At 39.7% G+C, this 27,959-nt stretch overlaps 1 protein-coding gene across 2 annotated transcripts; it reads right to left on the reverse strand.

Moving 5' to 3' along the window:
• Nucleotides 1-461: 461 nt before the first annotated feature.
• On the reverse strand, nucleotides 462-27,959 carry LOC128424654 (hyaluronan and proteoglycan link protein 1). 2 transcript variants are annotated; one of them, XM_053410971.1, is made up of 6 exons: nucleotides 27,726-27,959; nucleotides 10,065-10,197; nucleotides 7,371-7,534; nucleotides 5,904-6,102; nucleotides 4,653-4,955; nucleotides 462-4,043 (listed from the first exon to the last, which is right to left on the reverse strand). In XM_053410971.1, the coding sequence occupies exons 2-6, from the start codon at nucleotides 10,168-10,170 to the stop codon at nucleotides 3,754-3,756; spliced, it is 1,062 nt and encodes a 353-aa protein (XP_053266946.1). In that variant the 5' UTR covers nucleotides 10,171-10,197; nucleotides 27,726-27,959; the 3' UTR covers nucleotides 462-3,753. The 2 variants fall into 2 exon arrangements, with proteins under 2 accessions (XP_053266946.1, XP_053266947.1); XM_053410972.1 differs by lacking the exon at nucleotides 27,726-27,959 and adding an exon at nucleotides 14,587-14,771.

The following is a 27,959-nucleotide window of genomic DNA, read 5'->3' on the forward strand; positions in this document are numbered from 1 at the left end:
TTATGATTTGGCGCTGTATAAACAAATGGTTATCTGACACCTGAGTTGTCCTACTCTGCTACAGTCAAACAAACAGCCTTCTACAAACGTAAAAACCCTAACACGTCACCTACAATGTCGTCACTCAGTTCCTAAAACCGTTATGTGCTTTGGCAACATTCTGTATTTCAGTTGCAAAATCCACTGAAAGCAGCACCATGAATGGCCTTGGTGTTTCTGTCAGGAAAACATTTGTGTAAGCAGCACCACTCCCTTTGGAAACACGTTGAGCACATTACTGCATTACACAGGAACTGCACCTGCACTCTCTCTGCCAACAGCCATCCTAAAGTCCATTTCAGCCCAACATGAATGTTGCTGACTTTTATTTGATTTTGGGATGTCTCATAAAATGTCATGATGTATTTTTGGATGATAGGTGACCTCAGTGAGTCTTGTGTAAAGAGACAGAGAGAGAGACATAGTTTATGTATTCTTTTATTGTCCTTTTTCTTTGGGTCCCTTGTATGGTGCAGTTATAAACTTAGCTCCTGATGAGAAATGTTAGTCGCACAATACACAAAATAAAGGCAATAGATTTGCTGTTTCTTTATATCTTTAATGACATTTAGTGAAATATGCTTATTCACTTTTTGAACTATGAAGCGTGATCTGCTTAGTTCTGTATAAGGACTTGAACAATGGGGAAACATATAGCATCTCTAAAGCTTTCTTAAAAACAACCTACATTTTGATTAAGTTCAGTTAATAAGTCAGCGTTAGAGGCACTTGCTGTTTCCATCTATTTCTAGTCTTTATGCAATGCTAAGCTGTAGTTATCATCAACAGACAGATATGAGTCTCAATCTGTGCCTGTAAATTAATTTTATGTATTACCATTAACATTCACATGTTACATCTTGTGTTTAATTCATACTCAAACTGAAATGTAAAAACAACCAGTCATAGTTTTATGGTTTGTTTTTCGAGCTGTTTTCTCAGCTTGGAAACTCACTGCACACCCTTCACCAGGCGCAGGTGGATGACCTCAACCAGCGTCTGTGCAAGCTCGAACTGGGTGTGCTAAGAAAGATCAATATGCACCGTTAATGATACCCTCCGATGGAAGAACCCCTCAGGACCTCCATGCAGTAATTATTGGTATTTTGAATGTATTGTATTTCTGTCTCCTTCAGCAGGCCACTGCAGGTTGAATGCTTTGACTGAACGGTGAGCCAGAGACAGGTCGGCAAGTTCAGAGCTGAGATAGCAATCAGGTTGCCAGTTGCCGCCAGTAAAAGCATGCTCACTCAGAACCTGGCTTAGTCCCATCAGTGGCCTCAGTGCTCTGTACATAACACTGTGATTCTATCACAAGTGTTTGTTCTGTAAAAAACAACATGTTATTTATTTTACCTGTCATCCAGAAGTAGGTTAAATCTTCAACAGTGTCTACTGCCCAGAAAAAGCAGTGTTAATGCTGGCACCTTATTAATTGTTTTGCAATTTTTATTCGAGTGCAGGTTTTGTCCCTTTTTATTCATTGTATTAACAAACAATTAGGGCATTTTAGTCTAGGCCACAGCCCCTGATATTGAAACTTGGCTTATCTTCTTATAAATGTTGATGTGCTGTCCTGTCAATTTTCATGGTTTATCCCAGATTCTGCTGTTCCCTTTAAATCTTTCAGTTTGTGCACCTAATCCATGAATTTGTTTTCCCTTTGCTTTCCACTACATCATCATCTGAAGACTTTATGGGCAGCTGAGCGATCAAGAGTACAAAGTGTCATTCCATCTGTAATGTTCAAAAAAAAACTAACGTCCATTCATCCACATATCAGATTATGTTGAGTTATTAACATTTGCTGAAATCATATTTTTTTTATTGTTGATTTGCTAAAAAAAAAATCAACACAGGTTTTTGTTGACAAAGTTGCTAAAGATCAAATGTGTCTTCTGAGCAATATGAACATTTTGATCCAATCTGTGCTGACACAAAAATACCCTTTAAAAGACATCCCACTACGCGAAACAGGTAAAATAATATTTTTTTCTATTGTCCCTCTCAGATTTGCACGTGTAACATTCTGTGACTTATTTGTAGAGTTAGGTTTAGAGCGTTGGGGTCACAAATGGGTCTAAAGCTTTGGCTCTGCTCATTCACTATAAGAAACTAGTCTTTGTATCGGAAATAGCAGTTTATCAAGGCGCTAGATGGAGAGTGTGTCGATTTACACTGAGAGCTACTTTGCTGTGTTCTTGTTGAAGCTACGTCATGCTGTGAAGCTGAAGCCAAACAGAGATGCAGCCACAAAGGTCTACTTCATTTGAACTATTCTGCAACACAATGCTTTTCCTCATATTGCAAGACATCTTCTATTGCCAGATAAGATGAACTATTGTTTGCCTCATCCTCTTTTCTAGATAACTTCTTTATGTTCAGTGCAAAATCAACGTCTTCTTTTAGGACTGTGGATTGTTGTACTTTTACCACTTTTGTTTATGTAAACCAAAGCGACTTGGATAGTTTGGCCAGAAAGACATAAAATAAACTAAAAAATGTAAATATTTCGACAGTATATCAAAAAATATTAATTACAGAAATACATCTTCATATAATCACTTTCTATATACTTAGAAAACAAGCAATGCTAACATTTGGATGTTCCCTTTTCTAATAATTTTAGTGATGAGACTGATTTGGTCCAACACATTTGTATAAAAAACGCTGGACGATATGATGAAGTACAAAGTACCAGTCGTAGCACCTTGTTAGGAATGGACAGCAATGATCAGTTTAGTTGTGCTAGGCTTGTAATCCTATCTGACAAGTTTGAGAGGATCTAATAGCGACCTCTGTTGAAGCCTCATTTCAGCTGCATTTCATGGCTTGCAGTTGTTCCTGGTCTTGAATAAAACAAGATAAGTGCCCAAAGTATCATTCCAAGACATTTTGCTGTTACATTGTTCTCAGTTTATATGCGTGGTTCCTTCTTACTTCACATGTCTAGTCCATTCTAGAAGGACAGTATGGCTGTAGCCCACCCTATCAACCCACCCCTCTCAAATGCATAGAGTGCTGCAGGAATGAGTCCTATATTCAAGAAATAAGTTAGTATTTTTACACTACCAGTACCCTGGCCCTGAAGTCTGTATGTGTTTTTTTTTTAATATCATGAATAAATTGCATCAGTACACACACACACACTCAGGATTTTTCTAAGAGTTACGTGTCTTACAAGTTGGAAGCTTGGTGGTGTTAAAGTTGTGTGTACATGATGTAATTAGTTTATACCCTAACATTAGCATCTTACTTCTGCGGATTGTATTTAAACTTAAAAATGTTCTTTGGGGAACAAAACATGTATCATGAACTTTTGTTATTAAAAGAGCTCATAACAATAATCATAAAATGAATGGTAAAATCCAATAGTTTATTTATTTTATTTTCTTGAGGGAACCAGTGTGATGTGAACATCTGCATTGGCTTATTAAACACATCATCCCTGAAGCACTCTATTTACTAAATAATATGTGTAATCCAGCCCCTTATAGAGTATCCGGTCCAAGATTACAAAGCAACATGACATGACAGTAATGTCATAAGGTTTCCATGAAAAAGTTATCACAGTTTGGATGCGTTTGCTGTCTCTTTTTCTCTCACCAGTGTGTGTGTGTGTGTGTGTGTGTGTGTGTGTGTGTGTGTGTTTGTGTGTACATGCTTATGTGTGCCGTCTGTGTGCGCTGGTTGTTTGTATGTCTGTTTTGTGTTTTAGTTGTGGCCCTTGAAGCAGTACACTCCGTACAGCTTGTGCTTTTTGTCGGGGAAGCCGCTGAACCTGACGGCAGCTTCTGTGGGACTGCAGCGCCGGCGGGGGCTGGAGATGGGATAACGGACACTGCCATCGGCCAGCCAGCCAGCGTCACAGCGGTCATAACCCAGCAGCTTCCAGGCGGCGTACATTTGGCCGACTTTGGCAATCTCAGCACCATCTTTTTGACATGCTCTGACTGCCTCGTCATAGGTCAGTTTAGAGGGATGGATCAGGTAGTAGAACCGGCCTAGGTAGATAGAAAGAAATGTAGATAAAAACATCATGTGCAATATTTATCTTATATGTAGATGACACTGTAATATACACTCATGAGAGAGATGCTGAGCATTTGGCTGCTTAGATGTTATCAAGAATGACAAGAGTATAAAGTTGCAAAGGTGTTTGGTAAAAGTTGCAAAACCTTGTGGTGGAATACTCCAGTAACATGCAAAGTTCACTTTTAAAACATAGCCAGTATCCAACTTACGACACATCTGGTTGTCTGGGCTAATGTCTGGAATAAATGCAAGTATATCACTGGTCTTACATGTATCAGAAACTTACAGTTGCAGTGGGTTTTTCTATCCTAAGTCACCTTGAAGCATGCAATCTATAAAAATTCAAGTGAAACCCACTGTTGGCTGAATTCCTTTACTTGTAGTAATGAAAGAGTGCTTGCATTGCAAGAAGACAGTTGTCAAACACAACTCAGGGCAAACTCAGTGAGTAACTTTTCTTTGTTCAGCCAACAGTGGTTTAACCCCTCAGCCTCCTCGTTTTCATAGGATAATTATCCTTAGGTTAAATAATGGTAAAACCAAACACACAGTTAGAGTGTATAGTTTAAGTCCTTCACCTTTGTAATGGGAGGTGAAGCAGAAGACATCATAGTGGTTCTTGTCCTTGTCTCTCAGGCCATAGTTGCGAATGCCTGGTACTGTGTTCTTGCCGCCGCATGGTTCTCTGGGGTTGGTGACTGGATATTGGACCGTGCCATCATTCAGCCATCCAGCATTGCACCAGTCCATCCCTCCTCTCCATGCATCAAACAGCTGATCGAAGGAGGCCACAATGGCATCCTGGTCATGACATGCACGCACAGCATCGTAGAAATTGAGGTTGTAGCGACCCAGGCGGGGATAATATGGGAAGATAATCCCTATACGGAGAGTTGTGAAAAGGAAAAACAGAGAGCGGAGAAAGAGAAGTGATACAACTTGGGCTTCTTTCGGACCTGCTCTAAATTCTGAATCATTTCATGACATTGTGTGAAAACACAAATGTTTTTTCAGAGTTTCTGTAGCAAGCGCCCTGGGTAAAGACTCTGATAATACACAAATGAGAAAACAGCAGGAGATCCTCAGGAGGATACACTGCGAGCAAGTAGTTGCGATGATGTTTCAAATACACAAAAGTTAAAAAAATTAAAAACACATAAAGAAACAAATATCTCAGGATGCAAAAGCGGTGCTATGCACATAGAAGAAACAGACAAAGATGTCAAGAGAGCTTTTGTCAAAAGGGCCGATGCCAGTGTCAATGTGCTAAAAACAAAAACAGCGAATATATTCGTTATGACCTGCTTCTGAATGTTGGACTACCTCTCTTCTGAAAGCTACAGAGACTTCTGTATTGTTGTGAACATGTCTGTCCGGAGAATCTCCTGCTGTGTGGTTCATGTGTGAAAGTCCGGAGAAAGGCTGGACTCAACTGTGAGGACATTCTCCAGTGTTAACATCTGAGAACTGCTCGGGATCCATCCTCTGGGCTTTAAAATAAATCCTAATATTTAACCTAATGACGGAGAGTGACATCACATTTCTCTATGTCGGCCTGCTGCCAGCGTTTCTGGTTTCAGGCAGTAACGACTGATGTCTCTGGCTCCACTCAGGCATAAGGAAGCTGCTCTGACACTGATTTGCACTATGCTTACAGAAAACACTTGCTCCTGACATCCCCCAAGCAGTCTCTGCTATTGGAGCTAAATTTAGCTCCACCGCAGCCTGTATAATATAATGAAGTTGAATAGACATTTTATTTTTGGACAGCTCATGAAACGTTTTCATTCTTTCCAATTGTAAAGACTCACTCTACCCAAATATCATACCTTCAAGGTCAAGAGACACCACCACTGTTCCATCTTCCAGCCCATCAATTACTTCACATTTATATCTCCCGTAATCCTGCAGGGTGATTTCTGTGATGACCAGAGAGGCATCCATGGGAGAAGAGCCTTGTAGGTGGACCCGTCCATGGAAACTGCCATAACTTCTCTTGTGATAATCCATGACAACAAAAACATCCTCCTAGAGCAAGAAGAAGAGAAGTTCATGATGCCAAGATCCTATGCTCCAAAACTGAGTGCCGAACATTACTCCTGTTATGGCAAGGGGGATAGGAATTATGAAATCCGATAAAATCTACTGTGAACTTAATAAAAAGATCAGCATGTGACTTCCTGTTAGGCAGCAGAAAATAAGGCTCTGTTCAGGCCTAAATTCAGATTGTGGTTAAAGTTAGAATAGATATGTTAAATATTGATAGATATGACCAGGTGTAAAGAAAATCTGGTTTTTGGTTGGGTCTTCTTTGGGCACAAGTGACTTGTCAGTTTTGTCACATTTAAATAGATCTATTAGTTTTCTTATTTTGACAAAGAAAACGATGGGCTCCTTAGCAGTTATATAAGTAATTCAATTGATTAAAACTATTTTAATGAATTTCAAATGTATCATTAGTTTTTGGACAAAACAAAACACTTTGTTGACTTATTATAGGCTAAAGGGTTATAGTTTTAAAATATACTTAGACAGATTAATCAGTAATTAAAACACCAACAGCAACAAACTCTACATTCATTGTTTTCACCACAATGTTTCACTGAGACGTAGAATTATATTTTTAGACCTGCATTCTTTACGTTCTTCTCTTTTCTAGTGCATTGTTCACAATTCAACTGTGGATCAGTGGAAAATCTACAGCTTTGCTTGTTCTGCACATTTGCATTGCAGCCCGGTTTCCCAGAAAAGGCTTTCAAACAAATTACAGACAAAATGAACACCTAAGTTCACTGTTAAATGATTTAAAGGTCCAGTGTGTAAGATTAAGGTGAAAAGGAAATTGAATATAAAATAATCCTAGTAAGGTTTTCACAGTGGGTTTCATCTAAATTGTCTAAATTGTTGTTTTCTTTACCCGAGAATGGACCCTTTATATTTAAATACTTTATATTTACATCTGGAGTTGGTTCTCTCTTCGGAGGACGCCATGTTTATTTTTACAGTTGCCCAGACTGGACAAACTAAACACCTATTGAGTTTTTATGACAACTGAAGGCTACCACAGGTTCTCTTTCATGTTTAGAAGGGGAGGTTGAGACGAGGGGCACTTAGCTTTAACATGCAACTTCACCACTAGATGTCACTAAATTCTACACATCAAACCTTTAAAAAAACTTTCACTGTCAGTAATAAACGTTTGTGACATACATGAATACAGGTAAAAGTTGAGAAATTGAATTAAAAAAAACATGACGCATATTCAATTATCTGCCACTTATAAAGTGACCACTAACCTCTTTCAGGTAGTCTGGGGTCAGCTTGGTCCATTTGATCCTCATCTTGCGATTGGGTGCCAGTGATTGGTCTCTTTGGATCTTGCAAGGTAAGGTAGCATTCCCTCCTCGCCTTGACACCACCTTTGTCTCTTCTGCCATCACCGAAAGTTGAGGGCCATTTTCTGCAACACAGAGACATACTGAGAAATCCGAGAAAAAATCCACGTAAACAATGCACATATCAATTGCCACTCTGTCTGGAGCTATGTTTTCACACACATCGATTTTTTCATTTTGAGAACAGTCTTATTTTGCTGATGAAATTCAATATATCGTTCTAGAGTATAATTGTTAAAAGGGATAGATGAACATTTTGCAAATATTAATTTGCTTAATTTACAAGGTTGGTATTGGCTGATGTCTTAAGTTTAACAATACTTCCCACCCACGCTAGTGGCACAGAGTGTGTGTTTGTGTGTGTGTGTGTGTGTGTGTGTGTGTTTGTGTGTGTGTGTGTGTGTGTGTGTGTGTGTGTGTGTGTGTGTGTGTGTGTGTGTGTGTGATAGACAGAGAGAGCTAACAGAGGCTGAGTGAATCAATGAGCTGTGCCTACCATTACAATGAAATAAGACTGTCCACTTGAAAAAATTGAAAATCTATATTTGTAGTAGTGGAACTAAATAAATCAATTTATGTGAAACACTATTTTTGGTTTTATTATGAAACTGGTCAGAAGATGTCAGCTGAGTAGGCAGTCTTTCATATGTGGCCCAGGACACATTGACGTTCACCCCAGCTAAAAGAAGGGCCCCCAACACACAGATCATCAAATAAATACCAACAAATCTGCAAACTTACTAAAAAGTAACAGATAAAATAAGTTATCACCAATCAAATGAAAAAACTAAACTGACTGAGTTTGCGCTGGTTGAGGAAACAATCTGAAAGTTATGAGAAAAACCTCAGTACAGTTTAGAGGTGAGGCTGCAGTGTATCACTGCTGAGATGACTCTTATGGATGCTAATTGTAAGTCACTAATTGTAAGTCGCTAAATGACATAACACGTAATGTAATGATTCAGGAGCTAAAGCTGAAGAAGCAGTTCAGAGGAACTGCAAACTCTCATGATCCATTTTACACATTGGATCAATGGGCCATTAGCTCTTTAACCAGCTGATCTGGTAAAACATGACTGCTTATGCAGCAGGCAGAGTGACATGCTGTGTTGGTCAGGCAGAGCACAAGAAGCAAACCAATCTGAAAACCCTGTGACTGAGGCAGGAGGTATCAGCAGCAGATCACATGCAAATATAAATACTATTGTGTTCACAGGCAATTCTTTAATCTTGTCTATTTGGTTTGACTTTTTGTTGATCACTTGTTTCCCTGGCAGGATGTCAGACAGTAGGACATTACTTAACTGCTCCTGGAGATAACATTTATCGGTTTGTTTCATCTATCAGAGCAGCACAGATCCAAGCTCAGGAGATATTGGTGTTAAGGGCTACCCGATCTTAAAGCAACAGTTCAGGAAGAGTTTTCTGAGCATGAGTTGAGAATACCATGTGGGTAGGCTTTCAGTCTAAATGCATTCAAATTCTAAAAAATAAATAAAGAATTGGCTAAAGAAAATGTTGCATCTACCACTTTAATCTGAATATTAGATGTTGGCTAATCAAGGTAAACAAGGATGGAGCCAATCCTCTAGATGCTGCCATTTAACCGCAGCAGAGGAAGATGGAGTGACTAACAGAGCTGCAGTCAAAGCTAAGATGATGGAAAACAATGTTGAAATGTGACATTTAGTTGCATGTGCTAATGTGAATTTTTTTCCAATCCACACACATCTGATGCGGCGATTGATGTTTAAATCACATGATGCATACACGTCAGTATTTTTCCAATATTTGGAGGAAAAAATAATTCAATGGTTAGTTAATGTCTATTTTAGGGAGCGATTTAGTTTACTATGTCATTAAATAGTTGGTAATTGGCTTGTTTTTAATTGTTGGTTTTCATTAGTTATATATAACTTATCTAGTTATTAGTTCATTAGTTGGTTTTCAGGCAGGGTAAACTCTGGACAGGTTGGGTTTTTGGACTGGGGGAGGAAGCTCTATAGGAAACCCCCCACAGGATCTGTCATCCAGTTTTGAAACCAGTGAGACAACAGCACTATCCACTGCACTATACTATGCCACTCCTCCTCTCAACATAACAACAAAATTGAGCTGGGCACATATACAATAGAGCAGGATTCTCTGTAGGTTATTTTTACATTATTGTTCTAAATGTTTGGGTGAAGAATCTAAACTTAAATAAAATATTTTTTACAAGGATTAAAGTGCACAAAAACATTTTCATGTGTGATTCCCGTCTCTGATAGCCAAACAAGATAGACAATCCAGATCACTCCAAGCCAATAATCCCTCACATAGCAGCCTTATCAGCGAGCCACAGGCACAACTAACTGATAAACAGAGGAAACAAACGTCGCTGCAGAGTGAGTGTCATGAACGAAACACAGAAAACAATACTGGTGAAGGTTTTTTTTTTATATTGTCAACAAATATAATATACATAGTATTGGTGCACATTACATACTTAGATCGAGACCTTGCAAAATCTTAGAGAAAATGGCTCGGTGACAGTGGAAGCTCCCTTTAAAGAGGAAGAAACCTCCAACAGAAGCAAAATGAACGTCCACTCACCTGTGACATAGATGGTTCTGGAGTCTTCCAGTTCAGGGTATAGAGTGTCTAAGTCGTTGTCTGCGGCACTCAGAGAAATCAAAACACAGATCAGCACAGGAATCATCTTCACTCACCAGCTGGGGTCTGATCACTGCAGAGACACAGAGAGGGGGGGGTTACAGTTCAGCATGTAGATTAAAATGATGCTGAGGACAGAGTTTTCCAGTAGTTATTTCACATACTGTCAGTGCAAGACACAGAGAAAGGAACGTTGTTCATTTTGTAAGCATGGTCTGCAGCTAAGCTCAGTGTGATACAGTGTTTCTCTCTGCAGCACTGTTCCTCCTCCCGACAGAGCTTTTGTTACTGTGGCAGAGCAGAACATCCTGCATCCTTCACACTTAGCACATCTGCAGCCAAAAACACAACACCTCACATTTTCTAAGCTAAGTAGCTCAAATATTCTCAAAACGCAAAAATTATAGAAAACACAACTTGTCCTTGATGCACAAGCCGGACGTCCCGTGTGAGGCTATGCATTACACAGGACTGCACATGATGGCCACACACTGAATAACACCGCAATGCAACCACACAATATGAGTATATACTATACATACTGTGTAATAAATATTCTGTCATCCAGCAGCGAGAGGAAGCAGCATGTCCCTGTGACACTGACAGTCCACAACTTCAGTGAGAGACTCTGCCACAATGCAGCGTCACCCCCACACCTCGGGCTTCATTCACTCTAACACACACACACACTCTCATACTGCAGCCTATCCTCTACACACAGACACACACAGACACACACACACGGACACACACACACACACACACACACACACACATTTCCAAACAGAACTTCAGGGATGCCTGTAATGGAACTAAATTATTTAATCGAATGGAAATACATTTTTCTGTTTGTGTGTGTGATGTTTTGAAAACAAAAATCGAATCAATACTCAAATCAAACTTTCACCGTTGTGCATTCCTGGTTGCTGAATACTCTTTTGGCATCTAGCACATATTTGGGCTGCATGCAGCCTGTGACGGTTCATAAAGATGGTGCATTCATGTGGTGTCGGAATAATCAAAAACATTAATTCCGACCTGGGAATGTGTATGTGACATGAATCCATCCTTAGTCAGATTCAGTTTTGTTATTGACTTTATAAATGACCTTTTCAAAAAAGTTAAATGCTTTTAAATTTTATGTTAAACCTCACCATCATCTTCATTTAAATATGGGCAGCCCTGTACTTCCATAGTTTGCTGGTGTAAGGCTTGTAAGTGAGTTTGGGGATAGAATGCGTGTGAGCGGCCAGTCATTTGGATTTGGTTTGATCCCTTCTACAATTCCCCCTCCCACCTTTATCTTCATTGACCCCCCTCTCCAAAATGCTGATGCGCTGCACCCCCCCAAGCAGGTATAGTTCCCGCAGTCAGCAGAATAACCCTGCAGCGCATGCACACACACACACACACACACAAAAACACACACACACACACACACACACACATCACTCTTTACCCCTCCCTACCTGAAAATCGTCATTACGCATACCAGGATGGGGTGATAATGCGATGGAGCACGGGGAGTGAGTGGGGAAAGATGTGATGTCTTTTTTGAAGAGGAGAAAAAGTTTGAGGCAGACTGTTCTCTGCAGGACATGCAGCAGGGGAGCAGGTGATGTTTGAAATGAGGATAGAGGGAGGTGATGCCACAGAGATACTGCTAGAAAAAAAATCTACAGCAGGGATGGAGGGAGGGGTGAACGCTGAGAGGACTCTGCAGCAGCCAAAATGATGCAGGGGAATCGAAGTTTCAAACTCTATTAGCTCCACTAGCTGTTGTTAACTCAGACCTATAAAACGTTTTTTGAAGGAGAACCAACATATGGATAAGACATCAGCAGTATGCGTTACTGCGTGTGTGATCTCTACAAAATGTGTCCTCCAGAGTGACATCATTCCTCGGCCTCCATCTGTGTGGAGGGTAAACAAGGCCAGGTCTTTATGGTCCAGGTGTGTGTGTGTGTGTGTGTGTGTGTGTGTGTGTGTGTGTGTGTGTGTGTGTGTGTGTTTGTGTGTGTGTGTTGTGTGTGTTTGTGTGCTCTTTTACAGTTATCTTGGTGTGAACCAGTTCGAAAACATTTTGGGAAAGTGAGGACATTTTGGCCTCTCCTCACTTTCTGACCCACTTTGAATGGACCTTTTGGGGGTTAAGACTTAGAGTTAGAATTAGGTTTAGGTTAGGTTAAGGGTTAGGGTTCGGCATTTAGTTTGGATGGGTTAGGGTTAGGTTTAGGGCTAGTGAATGCATTATGCAAATGAGTGTCCTCACTCAGATAGAAGTACAAACATATGTGTCTGTGTGTGTGTGTGTGTGTGTGTTAGTGTGTGTTTGTGTGCTCTTTTACAGTTATCTTGGTGTGAACCAGTTCGAAAACATTTTGGGAAAGTGAGGACATTTTGGCCTCTCCTCACCTTTCTGACCCACTTTTAATGGACCTTTTGGGGGTTAAGACTTAGAGTTAGAATTAGGTTTAGGTTAGGTTAAGGGTTAGGGTTCGGCATTTAGTTTGGATGGGTTAGGGTTAGGTTTAGGGCTAGTGAATGCATTATGCAAATGAGTGTCCTCACTCAGATAGAAGTACAAACATATGTGTCTGTGTGTGTGTGTGTGTGTGTGTGTTAGTGTGTGTTTGTGTGCTCTTTTACAGTTATCTTGGTGTGAACCAGTTCGAAAACATTTTGGGAAAGTGAGGACATTTTGGCCTCTCCTCACCTTTCTGACCCACTTTTAATGGACCTTTTGGGGGTTAAGACTTAGAGTTAGAATTAGGTTTAGGTTAGGTTAAGGGTTAGGGTTAGGCATTTAGTTTTGATGGGTTAGGGTTAGGTTTAGGGCTAGTGAATGCATTATGCCAATGAGTGTCCTCACTCAGATAGAAGTACAAACATGTGTGTCTGTGTGTTTGTGTGTGTTTGTGTGTGTGTGCGTGCGTCCGTGCGTGTGTGTGTGTTTGAGGACATATGTCTGGATCAGTTTGTGTCTGCAGAACATTAAAACATGAGGCACTCTGAGGGGAATGTTTTTGGCTGCGTATGGGCCTCACTTTCCTCATGACCCCGGGCCATCAGAGTTGACAAGCTGTTGTATTATCCATTTATTTAAGATCATTTGAGCCATTTGGCCTTCATTGATAGATCATCATAGTACAAGTGTGAAATGGGAAAGAGAAAATGCGGAAGACACACAACAAAGAGGCGGGTTGGAACCAAACCTGCGGCCAACCCTCCAAATGCCAAGATTTATTTTTCTTTGTATTTCATTTTCCGGTGAAAATTTAAATGGAAAACACTAGGGTTAGGAAATTTAAAGATAGATTCCAACGTCTGTTGTTTTTTTAGGACATTTGCCGATTTTTCGGTTAATTTTTCTGATATGATGGTCAGCCTCCGTGAATTAACTCAACCGTCTAAATTAACCTATTAACTGGCGCTAATCATATGTCATAATAAATGTTATATATATTAATTAATACTCATACATTCATTCCTTCCTCCATCCTGACTTGCTCGCTCACTCTCACAGAGCGGTGAAGTGAGATGCAAATTTAAAATCAATCAATCAAAAAATACAGAATTCCAGGATCACGTTTTCTAAAATGAATAGTGTAAAAGGACATTCATCAAATTATAATAACAAATATAGGGGAAAAACCTTGACACTTAAAGATAGAGATTAAAAAGATTAAATTTAGAGACTAAATCAGACAACAAGTTGACTCACAATACGTCATCACTCCAGCATCAGATTATCATAATTGCTTAACCTGCATGAACATTGCAAACATTCATGTTCACAAGCCAAGTATTAGCTCATATTTATTTAAAAAAAAAAAAAAAACTAAAGGAGAGCAGGAAAAAGAAAACAGTTCTCTCTCAGATGAGATCAGACTCAGTGACTGGTAAAGTCAGAAATGTTTTGCAGTTGGAGCTGAAGTAATCTATTGTCTTACATAGCAGTGGGACCCCTCCCAGTCCCTGAATGCCAATTAAGTGATTGGATCTGTGACCAGGCCAGTTCAAACACATGCACTCATATACACACATCAATACTCTGGTGAGAATTATTTATTTTGAAAGGACAGCAATTTGTGTATTCATAGAGTGTCTGTGCTGGCATGTTTGGGATCATGGAGACTGTCAGTAGAGATGGTGAATATTATAATTTGTATATAAGTAATAATAATATTATAATATTTTTTCACCAAAATCATATGCAAAACATAGAAATATCAAACAAAATGGCCCTGAATACCTGCTGGCTCTTTTTTAACCACTTTAGCAGCACAGCTTTAGTTAAGTTGGCTGGTCCACCACTTTAATTCCAACTCATCTATTACAGTACTATAATATACACTGCCATGAAACACATTTATGTACAGACATTTATGTTTTCCAGAGGATGAACTGTAAAAACTTTGGTGACTGAATATGTCCAATAGTTTGATTTATGACCAAATACCTGCAGAATTAAGTATTCCAATTGATGGACCGCCTCCATATACTGCATTTGAAGAGACTGATTGCGTCACAGCGTTGCAATTTGGCCCATTTCGACGACCAAATGCCGTTGACAATGCATCCTTTCATTCCGGAGCAGCAGGGGGTCCAACACGTAAATCCTTCATGGGCCCCGGAACTCAATGCGGTTCGGTGAGTAACTGTGAAGAATCGGACGTTGCTTACACTTTTATATGTATCAGGGTTCAACTCAAACGAACAGCTTGTGGTTCATATGTTAAAAAACAAGTGGCATTAAAATGTCCTCTGTAGAATGCACCTCGGATTTTGTGGTTTGCAGTGCCCACAAAGGAGGCAGCTTTCGTGGGCTGCATAGACCGTACCCTCGGAAGAAGATGGCCGCTGAATTGGGACACAGCTACTGCGTTTAGTGCTAGTTAGCACATCTTAGCATGCTAACAAAATAAAATGAGATGGTAAACATAGTAAACATTCAAAAATCGTTCACATGCTGCTAAAATTAAGCTCCAATCACCATTGTGTATTCTCATTGAACCCCTGCTGTGGTTGTGGATTCTTGAGGGCATTTTCAAACCTGCATGTTTTTTTCTGGGTTGAATCAGATTCTGGTTTCTTGGTTTTTCACTTTTAGTATGATTCGTTTGGTCATCTCAATGCCGCAACTACGTTTGGCTGCAGTAGAACCATAATAATAACTATAATTCTGGAATGGTTTAGTTATGCTGGGTAAACTATGTCAAACTATGACTTGATCCAGGGTTATATAGGTCTGAGCTAAATTAGCTCATCAAGCCGGTTGCACTTTGGTTCTTGAAAGGCTGATGACAGAAATTGACATTTCCTAGCTGCCACAATGACTCCAGTTCTGACCTGGACAAGGAATGACATCTGTTCTGGACATTCAGGTGGACATTTGGATCTTTATATTGTTTTTTTACAGGATGACCATTATCACCAGGTTTTCCGTCATGAATTTTGGTTCTCTTAAGCTTTATAGCTTCTGCTACCATGGCAGCTAACATCCAGATCAGTCTTCAAATGCTGCATTTTTGTTTTACCATATATGCATTATCACAAAAATTCCATGGCCCATTACTTCTGATGAATAAGAAACCTGCATTATGTTTATCAAATATCCAACTATCCACAGCTGAAAATGGTTCTAATCTGCTTTGACATTCAGCAAGTTGGTGTTCAAGTTTTTATTGTTGTGTAAAATGATCTCAAACAGATGTAATATTTTGTGGGACATTCAAATTATTACAGAAATCACAACGCAACCAAGTTAAAAAAACTACACTTCAGTAAATCCCATTAGACTTATTCTCATTACCGACACTACCATAATATTATACCATAGCATATTGAAAGACTGAAACATGTAGTACTATATAGAGCACAAACTCAATGATTCATTGAACATGACATTTCCCTCTTTTCTAACTTTGAGTATGTGTAAGTGTATCACAGCCATTCCAAATCAGCTTATTATCATATTTAAAAACAATAATGTGCCTGCTTTGTTAGGTCAATAAGGTCCCAGATCTTGACAAAACTTAAATAAATCCTGTCATTTACTGGCAAAAAACTAACCATAACAAACGATTGAATGGGTTCTCACAACAGCCACAAGGGTCAAACAAAATAAAACTTCTCTCACACTGAGGTAATATAATACCGATTAGCAGCTGGGTCCTTAAAGGGGTTTCAACAGTTATATGTACTGCTGCTTGCAATCGCTTTTGAATCATTCCTTAAGGTTGCACAGTCCGTATGTTAACGTGTAATCCTTTGAGGTTGGGTGTCAGTGTGTGTTCCATGTAAATACGAAGCTGTTTTAAGAATTGGATCTGCAGGATTTAAAAAATTTGAAACACTCCTTTAAGCACTCTTTTAGAATGAGAAAATCTGACTCTCAGGTTTAACCGTCACAAAGAAATACAGCTGGCACCAACACACAGAGTTTCCATTCCTTGTATGGTTATGCTCTTGTATTGAGTCTATTGCTGTTCTGTTAACACCAGAAAAGCAATTCTGCTCGGTAATATGGTCCATTAGTGCCATGTTTATACGACCTTAAACCTCCTTTCAAAGGGATAAACACAGAGCTCTTTCAGACATTAATGGCTCAATGACCTTCTGCAAGATAAATGTACAAATGACAACTAATCAAAGTTTAGTTGTTTTCTTTTTTATCTTAACAAATGACACATTAAATCGGCATGCCCCTGATTTTACATGTTAATGCACGTGCCCTGTTTTGGGGCTTTGTGTTTTAAAGACCCTAATGTGTACCTGTGTCCTCTGAAACACAAAGCTATAAAGGGAGCTGTCTTGAATATTGATTGGCGTTAACAGCAGCCAATAGCACTGAATGTGCATCATGCTGCTGCAGCAGAGGGGACAGTAACTAGCACCTCAGCCCGTGACGAAAGCTTGAGGACTTCTTGCTACCACCTTCACCTTATTCCTTGTAAACCAGATGCTATGATATACAGACATTGGGAGGGAGACACAGAATAATGAAATGCCCCAGAGTGCAGGATCCAGGGTCAAACTGTTGAAAGTGGATGTAGAAATGTGATATTGGTTTTATAACTTTTTCAAAACTTAATATTTACTTTTTTATAAGATAAATGAATTGATAACACAGAGACAAAGGATTAAGCCTGGAAGCATGAATTGTTTTATACATGGTTCCTCTGTAGCTTGGATTGTCCATTATACTAAAATTGCTATCAAGATACATTATGGTAAGAGTAAGAAAATGTTATTAGACCTCATACAGACTGAGTATTCCCCAGTATAAGGTAAATGGTCTGTATTTATATGTCGCTTTCCTAGTCTTGATGACCACTCAAAGCGCTTTACAGTACAGGTTACATTTTGGCATTCCCCCTTTTGTTGTATGAGGGGTAATTTGGGGTTCAGTATTTTGCCCAGGGACACTTCGGCATGCACATAGGGAAGATTGGGGTTGAACTGCCGACCTTCTGTTTAGAGGACGACCGCTCTACTCCCTCTGCCACAGACGTACCCTCCCTCCACCTTTATAAAAGCCTGATAGTGGTTTGATGGTTTGAAAGAGTGAGTGGAAAACACACCAACACCATGTTACCAGTAGAAGCCTGAAAGTCTAACATGATCAAGATTCACTACACTTGGCCATGTTTTTCATTTGTTGTGAATGAGTTTGCACCATGTCTGCTCTTAGAGTGCCTGTATCTGAAATCACTAACCGTAGCAGCCAATCAGCCAAGTTCAGAGTTGCTCAAATGTAACCTCATGCACCAATCAGTGTGCAGCTGCAGATAAATATTGAAGGAAAGAATTCATTGCAGCGTAGAGAAAACATTTCCCAATGCACGCTGAGGTTACAGTTGGGACATTTCTCTGGTTGACTCTCACATACTTTTAGGTCAAATAAAACATTTGCTCAGCTGAGGACCAATTCATCTCAAACACCCTCTTCTCATGAGGTTACATCCATTTTAATATGTTTTCAACACAATCTCTGTCTATATGAGCATTTTAGCTCAGCATCAGTAATGATCCCTATCAATACTATTACACATATATGTATTTGCCATTCATATACATTGGGCATGCGTGTGCTGGTGTAAACAGGAAGCTGATGGTCTACTCTGCATTAGGTTTCTTAGATACTGAAAATTCTACAGACGAAGAACTACAATAAAAAGCAAGAGCAGGGATTACTTTTTGGACCGATGGTAAGGTGGAACTCATGTTACTGACTGCAATTGTTTACAGTCGAGTCATTACTGATAAGAATCAATCAGTAAACTCCAGTAATGTGGACAGCAGGCATAAACGGAGCAGCCATGATGTGTTTTAATGCTAAAACATATCAGTGTGGATGTAGCCTATTGCCGCTGTACTACATCACCTCTGATTTCTACATTACATGCCCCTAGTCCTACTGTGAAACACGATTTTCTGATTTGTCCTACCTAAATCCACATTTGGGATGGTGCATTGCATGTCCATTAGTTATGGAAGTGCATCATTACTTCATGTTACCCTTTCACGTAGTGCGAATTTATAAAAGACGAAAACAAATTTCAGGGATTGTTTATTAAAGAACGCGTCCCTGTCTTTGTGTCCTACAAGTAAAACCAAGCTGAGAATGGAAGCTGTGCTGCATATAGGGCCAATTACCCCTGGATTACCTGTATCAAGTGTTTCATACCTGTATTAACTCTACATGCAGTCTAATACACTTTGATTTCCAGTTTAAAACTCCAAAATAGTACTGGATAAATAAACGCTTAATAGAGAAATCTGATAAAATCAGACACAATTTTTTCTTCAATCCCTCTTTTTCCATCTCATACTTTTTCCTATCTGCATACATTTCACCGTTAATTATTACAAAGTTTTCAAGATTACATGAAGCCTGGTGGAAGACTGGTATGGGTCCAAATGTTTACTGTTTACCCAGGGTATGATGCATAAATCTTGATAAAAAAGTGGGAGAACTTTTCTAGTCTTGATGACCACTCAAAGCAGTTTATTGGTATTCACCCATTCAATACTAAAATGCATCATTGGGCAGCACCTTTTTCTATGAGGGGCAATTTGGGGTTGCCCAAGGACACTTCGGATTGAGAAGATTGGGATCAAACCGCCGGCCTTCTGATTAGACGACCTCGCTATATCCTCAGCCACAGCCGCTGCATCTTGAATACATTTAAGGGGACTGTTGGACCTTGGCAGAGGTACATTATGTGCTCTGCTGCGTTACATTCTAGTTCATTAATGGATTGATTCTACGAGGGATTCAAAACTCCAGTCAGGCCTGATAAAATGACAAGGCAGAAATACTCGGCAACACAACTGATGATTTTGCTTAAAAATGTAATAATTAAACATAAATTTTGCAGTTCAAATCACAATAAATTTTTTAAATCAGAGCGTTATGAGGGATAATTTGGGCTACAGTGTCTGGCCCAAGGAGCCAGGGATCAAACCACCAACACCTTTCCTTTGAAAGACAACCTGCTTTATCTCGTCAGACACAGCCACCTACACAAATATGTCATACAAGATACATTTATTGGTCCCACACACATGCACAGACACACGACATGCAAATGGGGGGACATTTGTCCTCTGCTTTTGACCCATCTGGTGAACACAGGAGGACACACAGAGCAGTGGGCAGCCATGCGCGGCGCCCGGGGAGCAGGTGTTGGGGGAGTAACGTGCCATGCTCAGGGGCACTTAGACAGTGGGTTAGGGAGAGTCCTCTTGGACTTTTGAACAGATCCAGGTGTTGTCCATCCAGGTATGTTTTTGTTGTCACTCCGTGGAGTCGTTTAGTATATATGTACTAAAAAATCATCAAGTTCTTTAGCTCCTAGCATAACTTGAGAACATTCCAGACACTATTGACAGATATACGATGAAGCTGCAGAGGGGGATGAGTGGCCACTTGACCCCCACAAACCCTCCCTCAGAGGAATAATAAATTATGAGTGAAACATCAAAAACCTTAGAGTCTTTAGAGACCCAGCAGGACATGATAGAGAGGAACCATGACTGATTAAACCAGATGTTAACTAGCAATGATGTGAAGTATATTTATGTTCAGGAGGCAGACACCCTGCAGTGTTTAAGAGTCGGCTTTAAACTTTCCTTTTGACATTTTCCTTTAAATACAAAATATGGACATTGATAAACCTCCCCATTTATGTTACACACTGTCTTTTCTAATGAACATTGTAAATATTGTTATGTCGTTGATGTGTTTTTCAGCATGAGGCATCTATTTCACTTCTTCAGTCCCAGGCGAGGAAGACGGGTTCCTCACTTGCAGCTCTATCTGAAACAAATGAATAAAATGTTCCTGCTTAAAGTTTTTTTTCTTCATTTTTCCTTGCTCTAGTCGAGGGGGCTGAGGATGATGCACCTCATTAAGCCCCATGAGGCAAATTGTAATTAGAGAAGATGGGCTATACAATCCGCTATCATGTACTGGCAATTGTGATTAAAAACAGCAAACCAATGCCATTATAGTAATTGACCAAAAGGAAATGTATGGCAATGACATTGACGTTTAGTAATAGGTCACTTGATTGATGGAACTTTACTTATAATAAACTCCACTAGCTGCTAGAAAGACATGGAGATGACAGCACTAGTCCAATCACGCTTAAAACTGTGGTTCAGAAGTAGTGTTAAGAATTAAAAAACCTGGATAACTGGATTGATTGTTTGACAAGCTGCAAAGGGCATGTACAAAGAAGCAAAATGATGACCTAGGGGCACAAAGTCACTAAAAAGAGACAAAAATCACCAACAAAGAGACAGAAATCAACAAGGAGACTGAAATAACCACAAAGAGACACAAAACAACCACAAAGAGAAACAAAACCACCACAGAGAAACAAAACAACCAATAGATACACAAACAACAACATGGAGACACAAAATCACCACAGAGAGACACAAAACAACCACAAAGAGACACACAACGACCACAAAGATACACAAACAATAACAAAAAGATACAAAATGACAACAGAGAGACACAAATCAACTACAAGGAGACATGAACTTACCACAAAGAGACGTGGAACAACCACAAGGATATACAAATCTACTACAATGACACATAAACTCATTACAGAGACATAAAACCACCACAATAACTCACATAATAACAACAAAGAGACACAAAATGACCACAAAGCCACACAAAACCAGCATAATGGTTTGTGGTGGTTCTGTGTCTCTTTCAGGGTCTTACTCCTGTAAGACCCTGTGTGTATGTGGCACAGGCTCTGTTAGATGATCCGACAAGCACTATTTGGGATGACTGTGGAATCGATGTTCGACATCACATTTACACAATTACAGATAAACACAAAAAAGAGTTAACACAACATTTCAAATGAGGCTGTTCTGGTTGTGTCATGTACAAAGTAATGTGCTGCTGTCTAGGGGATATCTATCTGACATGACGTAAATACTCTGGAGAACATTTCAGGTCACCCAGCTGACACTGATACTCCTGTTAAACAGATAAGACTGTCACTGCAGAGATTCAGCTAGTCGACACATTTGGTCTTTCAAAACAGGACACAAAAGTTTCATCAAAACCCTGCCATAAATATATTATATATAATGAAGGAGAGGTTCTGTGACATTCTTTAAATAAACATGGAACCTCTATCCTGCCAAACACAGGCTTCATTTTTGGTACCAAACTTCTGGTGTGGGATGAGGCATTTCCTCTACTCGCAACGCTTTTCTGTGGGCGGCTCTTAAGTTGATGGGAAGTGATGCAGGTAAGACGCTATATTCAGCATCTCTGCATCACACTGGGAACACTCTGCTATGACATGTTATAGCAGCACATGCTTTGGAAAAGAAGTCTGACGTAACCATGCACGCAGACATTTCTTAAAAGCTTGTACTGTATGTGTTTGTATGTATGTGGGTGGGGGATCAGCTGCACACACAGCCTGGGGTATTCACGAATAGCTCAGTATGTTTCCTCATTTAACAGCGCATATATTTTCCTACGTGGTTAAAGTGGCGGGTTCAAACCAGTTCACCGCCTACCAACCGATTTTTACGTCACAGTCACACCACCTTGGCTGCTACAAAGAGTCCTTAGTCTGAAGCACAGTAGGTCTGTGATGGCAGGTTCCGTGGCCAGTGCACAAACACGAATCAGGAAATGTTTTAAGGGCTCTTATGACCAATCAGCACGCTCTGTTCAAATGTAACAGCAAACTTGTTTTCCATTAATAGTGAATGTCTCCCAGTAACAAGGTTCAAAGCTATCTTATACCTCCATTCTTTTTCAAACTATTAAAACACACCTGTGAGCCGTACCGCTGCTCTAGGTGACATGTTCCTTCATAACCATTAAAACTCACACTGTAGTTTATTATGACTTAGTCTCTCTCACACACACACACACACACACACACACACACACACACACACACACACACACAAATACAAACACACATACCCACACCCACACCCACACCCACACCCACACCCACACACACACACACACAAACACACACACAAACACATACAAATGAGGTAAGGTTCCAACCCTATTCACCTGGTTTAGTGATGCCAAACCAACATCGTTGTGCCAAGATTACAGTTTCTATTGATGAATCAGGGAATGATATTAGTTCAACTAACTTTCCCTTGGGATCAATGAAGTATCTATTAGTTTGTTTTACAGGTTAGAAACCTCGTAAATGAGGATCTGAAAATTGGTCCATATATGTTGGGAAAAAAATCTGAAATGTTCTTGATTTTTGAAACTGCAGACGTACATACTCCTATTGCAGTCTGTTATTTCACATTTGAGTTGACTACACCCACTCTTAAGATCTTTGCCCAAACATTTGCGAGCTTGTGAATCACATTGTGGCAGCATTGTCCCGCAGCTTGGATCTGAGGTCCTACACTGATGTTCTGAAAACGGCCAGAATCCTGGAGGCAGAGCCATTTGCTCCTCACCCTTTGTTTGCTCCCTGCTGAAGTACAGTCCGACTACATGTAGTATACCAAGTTATTTGAGACTGACAGACTGCTCCACCTATGACAGAAGTGTTTGAGATGCAGCATGACATTTAGCCCATACATAACAATCAATTACTCTTACTGTTGAAAATGTCCCCTGTGGCTTGGAGATTTTGATCGTGCTAGTAGGACATTTTAAAGATGTTGTCCACCAATGTGGTCCAAAGTGAAAGATCCCAACAATTACATGATGGATTATTGTTACATTCTCTTGAGACAGTCATACTCCTCTGAGGATGAATTCTCCTTTGACTTTGGAGATTATCTGACTTTCCCTCCTTGTTTACTCAGGTACCTATCATCAGGTCAAATTTAAGTTTGTTCAAGTTTGAGTTATGGAATTTGATTAGTAGCAGTCTACACGTCCTTCACTTCATCTCTAATATTTTAGTATACAGGGACAGATTCATTCCCATCTAAGTAGCATCAAAATCCTGTCCTCAAGATAAAAGCCCTGAATTTCTCAATAATACCAGCAGAGCATGGAGACCAGTCACCATGTTCAGGATATATGACACTCCAAGAGCCGACAGTCTCAACACGTCACCCTCCTCCCATCCCTTACCTCTCTCCCCACGAAGGGTGGGGAGGTTATTTACAACTTTTACCCTCACTGAACCGCATCACTGTATCTTTAAACTGCCTTCCTTGACCCTGAGGAGAGCCATACAGTTAAAGTTAATGTGTATCTTCATCTCAGACAGGTTGAGTGTTTTGAAAATGGAGACGTCTGAGTATGCAGGGTTCTTTATCAATCAATCAATCAAATTGTATTTGCATAGTCCATATTCACAAATTACAATTTGTCACATAGGGCTTTAACAAGGTGTGAAATCATCTGCCCTTAACCCTCAACAAGAGTAAGGGAAACTTTTAAGGGTAAAAAAGAATGTAGAAACCTCAGAGAGAGCCAAATTGATGCCCCCTCTCATAATGTCAGAGGGGAAAGCCAGAGGTTAGGGTTCAGTACTGGTCACAGTGTCATGTGTGATATGAAACAGGTTCATACCGTAAGTTTGAGGGTACATCTCTTTTCTCTCCTCCATGGGTTTCTTGCTTTCTACAGATGACTAGATAAAAATGCAGCTCCCAAGACATTCCAAAGAGATGGAGTCATGAGATGATTCCCATAGCTTAGTATAAAGACTGGAAATAGTTGGAAACAGCTAGCTTGGCTCTGTCCAATGTAGGACTAAAAGACTGTGTCTCAAGTCAGGAGCCGCATCTTTCAGAATACACATTTACATCACACGATTTTAAGGCTCCTCGAAATGCGGCTGACGAATGTGTCCTACCAACTCTGAGCAATGGAGGCAATGGAGACACTCTTCTCAAACTTTGCTACAACATGAGGAAATTCTACATTTTCGGGAACTTTTGTCAGCATATTGTTCTAGATCTTGTGAGGATTTGGAGCAGCATGACAGAAAGTGTTTGGGATTGAGTAAAAATGTATTTAAGTGTGTGTGTTCTTGGAAATGAAGGAACATGTCACCAAATGTAACAGGTGTATTCCAAACATTTTAAACGGTATACCTGCTCAACCGCATGTACAAAATTCGTCATATTGTTGATGCTTTATTAATGAAATATGCGCTAATAGATAATTCTGGCTTATTTTCTATTTTGCCATCAATCCTCTCCTTCATAATAACATGGTGATAACCAAATTATGTGAAGTACTTATTCTGTTTTTATGTTTTATGTTCATTGTATGCACCTATATACCAAAGAAAATTCCAGGTAGGTGTAAACCTACTTGGCAATAAATACTTTCTGATTCAGATTAATCGGAGAAATAACAGTGGACAAGTAGCATTGTGTTCAGAACCCAGACAGCAGTGTTTCTTCTACACTTGTGCCTCGTTTAATTTTTTCTGTATGCATCTTTCTCTCTGAATAAATGTTTTTGCTTCATTTATTCTTGCAAAACAGGAGAAAGTTCAGAAAACGTGCGTCCTTGAGTGTTTGCAACACAAAGAGTGGAGAAGAGACACACACACGCACAAGTATATGGAGCAACATTGCCTTCAAAGGTCAAGGCAGTAGCAAACACATCACTCCATAAAACAGAAAGCTCTATTCATGAGACCTTTTCTTGATTAACACTTGAACCCACACATCCATGCACACAGCAGAAAAACACACAACACATGTTAATGTGACCACACAGCCACAAATTCATTGGACCTCTTGTTTCCTGATCACCACTAATTTACACTAATTGAAGTTAATTGTTCATGTCACTGCACAGAATCAATCCTCTTTTCAATTGGGGGGTAGTTTGACATGATGACATGAGCCACTGCAGCCCACAGTGTCTGTGTGTGTGTGTGTGTATGTGTGTGTGTGTGTGTGTGTGTGTGTGTGTGTGTGTGTGTGTGTGTGTGTGTGTGTGTGTGTGTGTGTGTGTGTGTGCTGGGTGGGTGGGTGCGGGGGAAATGGGTGGGGGTCAGGGTGGAGCCGCAAAGTCTAAGCCAGCACACACAGAGAGGGGTTGTTGGGCTGAGTGTCGCTCACAGCCCAGATTTTCTTGACTCCAAATCTCTTGGGCTCAACTGCACAATATGGTCGACCCCAATTGTGTTTATTCTCACAAATATGATCGTCTGCACTGATGGATGACGAGCGGAGATCAAATTAGCAAGTAACATTTTTCAAAGTTTTACTTAAAGAAGTTATTTGTAAGTTTTGCAAAGTCTTGCAAAGAGCTTGTACACAACAAGAAATGCAAATTCTTCAGGGGAAACTAGACATTGGCAAGACCAGCAAATTATATATGAGGGATACAACATAGGAATAGAAGTAAAATCAGAGTTAACATTTCAATTGCCTTCCACCTCTGGAGACATGTCTTGATGAGTTAAGCTATGAATGTTTGATGCTTTAGCATCTCCAATAAATTGGCAAAGTTATTGATGCTAAAATTGGTCGCCAAAACTTATAAAGGCCCTTTAGAGATGCCCAGTGGGTTTTTCTGGTAAACAGTTATATTTACAGTGTTTGTCACCCCAACAAATTGCATGTATTTTAGGTGTTTAACGGACTTTTTTTTTTTACGTAAAAAAATGCGCATTGTCCCCTTTTCTTCAATTGCCTTGCTTTGTTTATTACTGGGCTTGCACATGTTGATGTATAACACAAGCAAACAGGCAAACACTTGTAAAACACATATCCCTAAAGTTCAACCAGTGGTCAACGACTCTGCGAGGTACATTTCAGTGAAAGTATTACGTGTATTGCTAGTTATATGTCTACAACTGGAAGTAATGGTTGTTTTCATAGTTAATCTAGAATGTATAGTTATTTTCAGTTTGTCCTCACATTTGAGGAGATGGGTTCATCAACTCTTTGGAAACTGGCATAAACTATGAAGCCATTATCATAACTGCAGCTGTTGTCATAAAAGGACACTGACAGTTCGTTGCCTATAGTCTATAAACATCTTATGCAACACTTTAATGTTGTAACTATACAGCTGGAGCCATTACTTTATAAATTGGATTCCATGTGTTTTTAACCCATCACATGCTGTAGAATCAAAGTAGAAAATATAAATACTTGATTAAAGTTAAGTAAAGTACTCAAACATTGTGTGCATTCACTGCAATCAACATCATCAAACTTGCAACAATCATTCAAACACATTCTCTACCAGAACAGGTGAGAAAAATGGCAAAAGGGAGTCACCTATTAAGAGGACCTCAAAACCACCAAATCGGCCCTTTCCAATAAATCTAATATGGTGGTGGAAATACATATCAACACGTGTGTATCAACTCCACCATAACCAATTACTACACAGCATGATAACATTACTTGTTTTTGCAACAAATTTGAGAACAAAAAAGCTTGGATCCAAGGGGCATCAGCCAGGTCTGTTTTGAGACTTCAACTCTATCTTAGATACAATCTGTAGTTTCCAAAAAACTGCTCCACTTATGTAAACAGAACAAGCTGAGTGTCAACCCGCAAAAATCCATGATTTAAACCATCAACTTCACATGCTATCAACAAATATTGGTGACTATTTTTAATCAGTGACAAAGTAAATGCTTTATTTTGGGGTGAACATTTTTTATTTTATATTTATTTATAAAGTATGTAGCAAAGCTGCTCTATGGACTTTCTTTTCGAAAGACTTCTGCAATTATTAAGATTGTGATAATGGTAGTGGTGTAATGTATTTGTTTTTACAGTGTCTTGTACATTTATCTGAAGTTTTATAAAATTATGTATTACTCTTACAACTACTTCAGACTGTGATTTTAAGTTAGTTACAAAACTGCTCACCTTTAACCGCAGTATCCCTGGTTTGGCTCTGGCCATGCACTTATCTGTGTTTCATGGCACATATCTCAACTGTGGTTCTCCGCTGTGACTAAAATCATTCACCAGTCAGTAAATATGTCACCAGTCACCTCTGTTTAGCAAGCAACAGTCGCCCAACAAGAGAGGGATAAAAATGTGTTGACAAGCATTCTTTACTAAAATGTCTCTCCTTGTAAATAACAAGGAGAAAAAAAAATCCTACTTTACCTTTCTCAGTGCTGCGATGCGATGCGGTGAAAGTCTAAACTCTCCAGCGGTGCGGTCTGAAGCACAAAACGATTACGCACGTCAACGTAGGACGAAGCAGGCGGTGTGGATGTTTCCGTCTGTTGGCAGATCAAACCAGATCCAACTCCTCTAAGAGCTAGCGGAGTGTGACACAGAGCTGCGACCAGACGCACGCCTCCCTGCGTCTTTGTGTTTTTACGCACAGGGATGAGA

This window comes from Pleuronectes platessa, chromosome 19, assembly GCF_947347685.1.
Source record: "Pleuronectes platessa chromosome 19, fPlePla1.1, whole genome shotgun sequence".
NCBI classification, from domain to species: Eukaryota; Metazoa; Chordata; class Actinopteri; order Pleuronectiformes; family Pleuronectidae; genus Pleuronectes; species Pleuronectes platessa.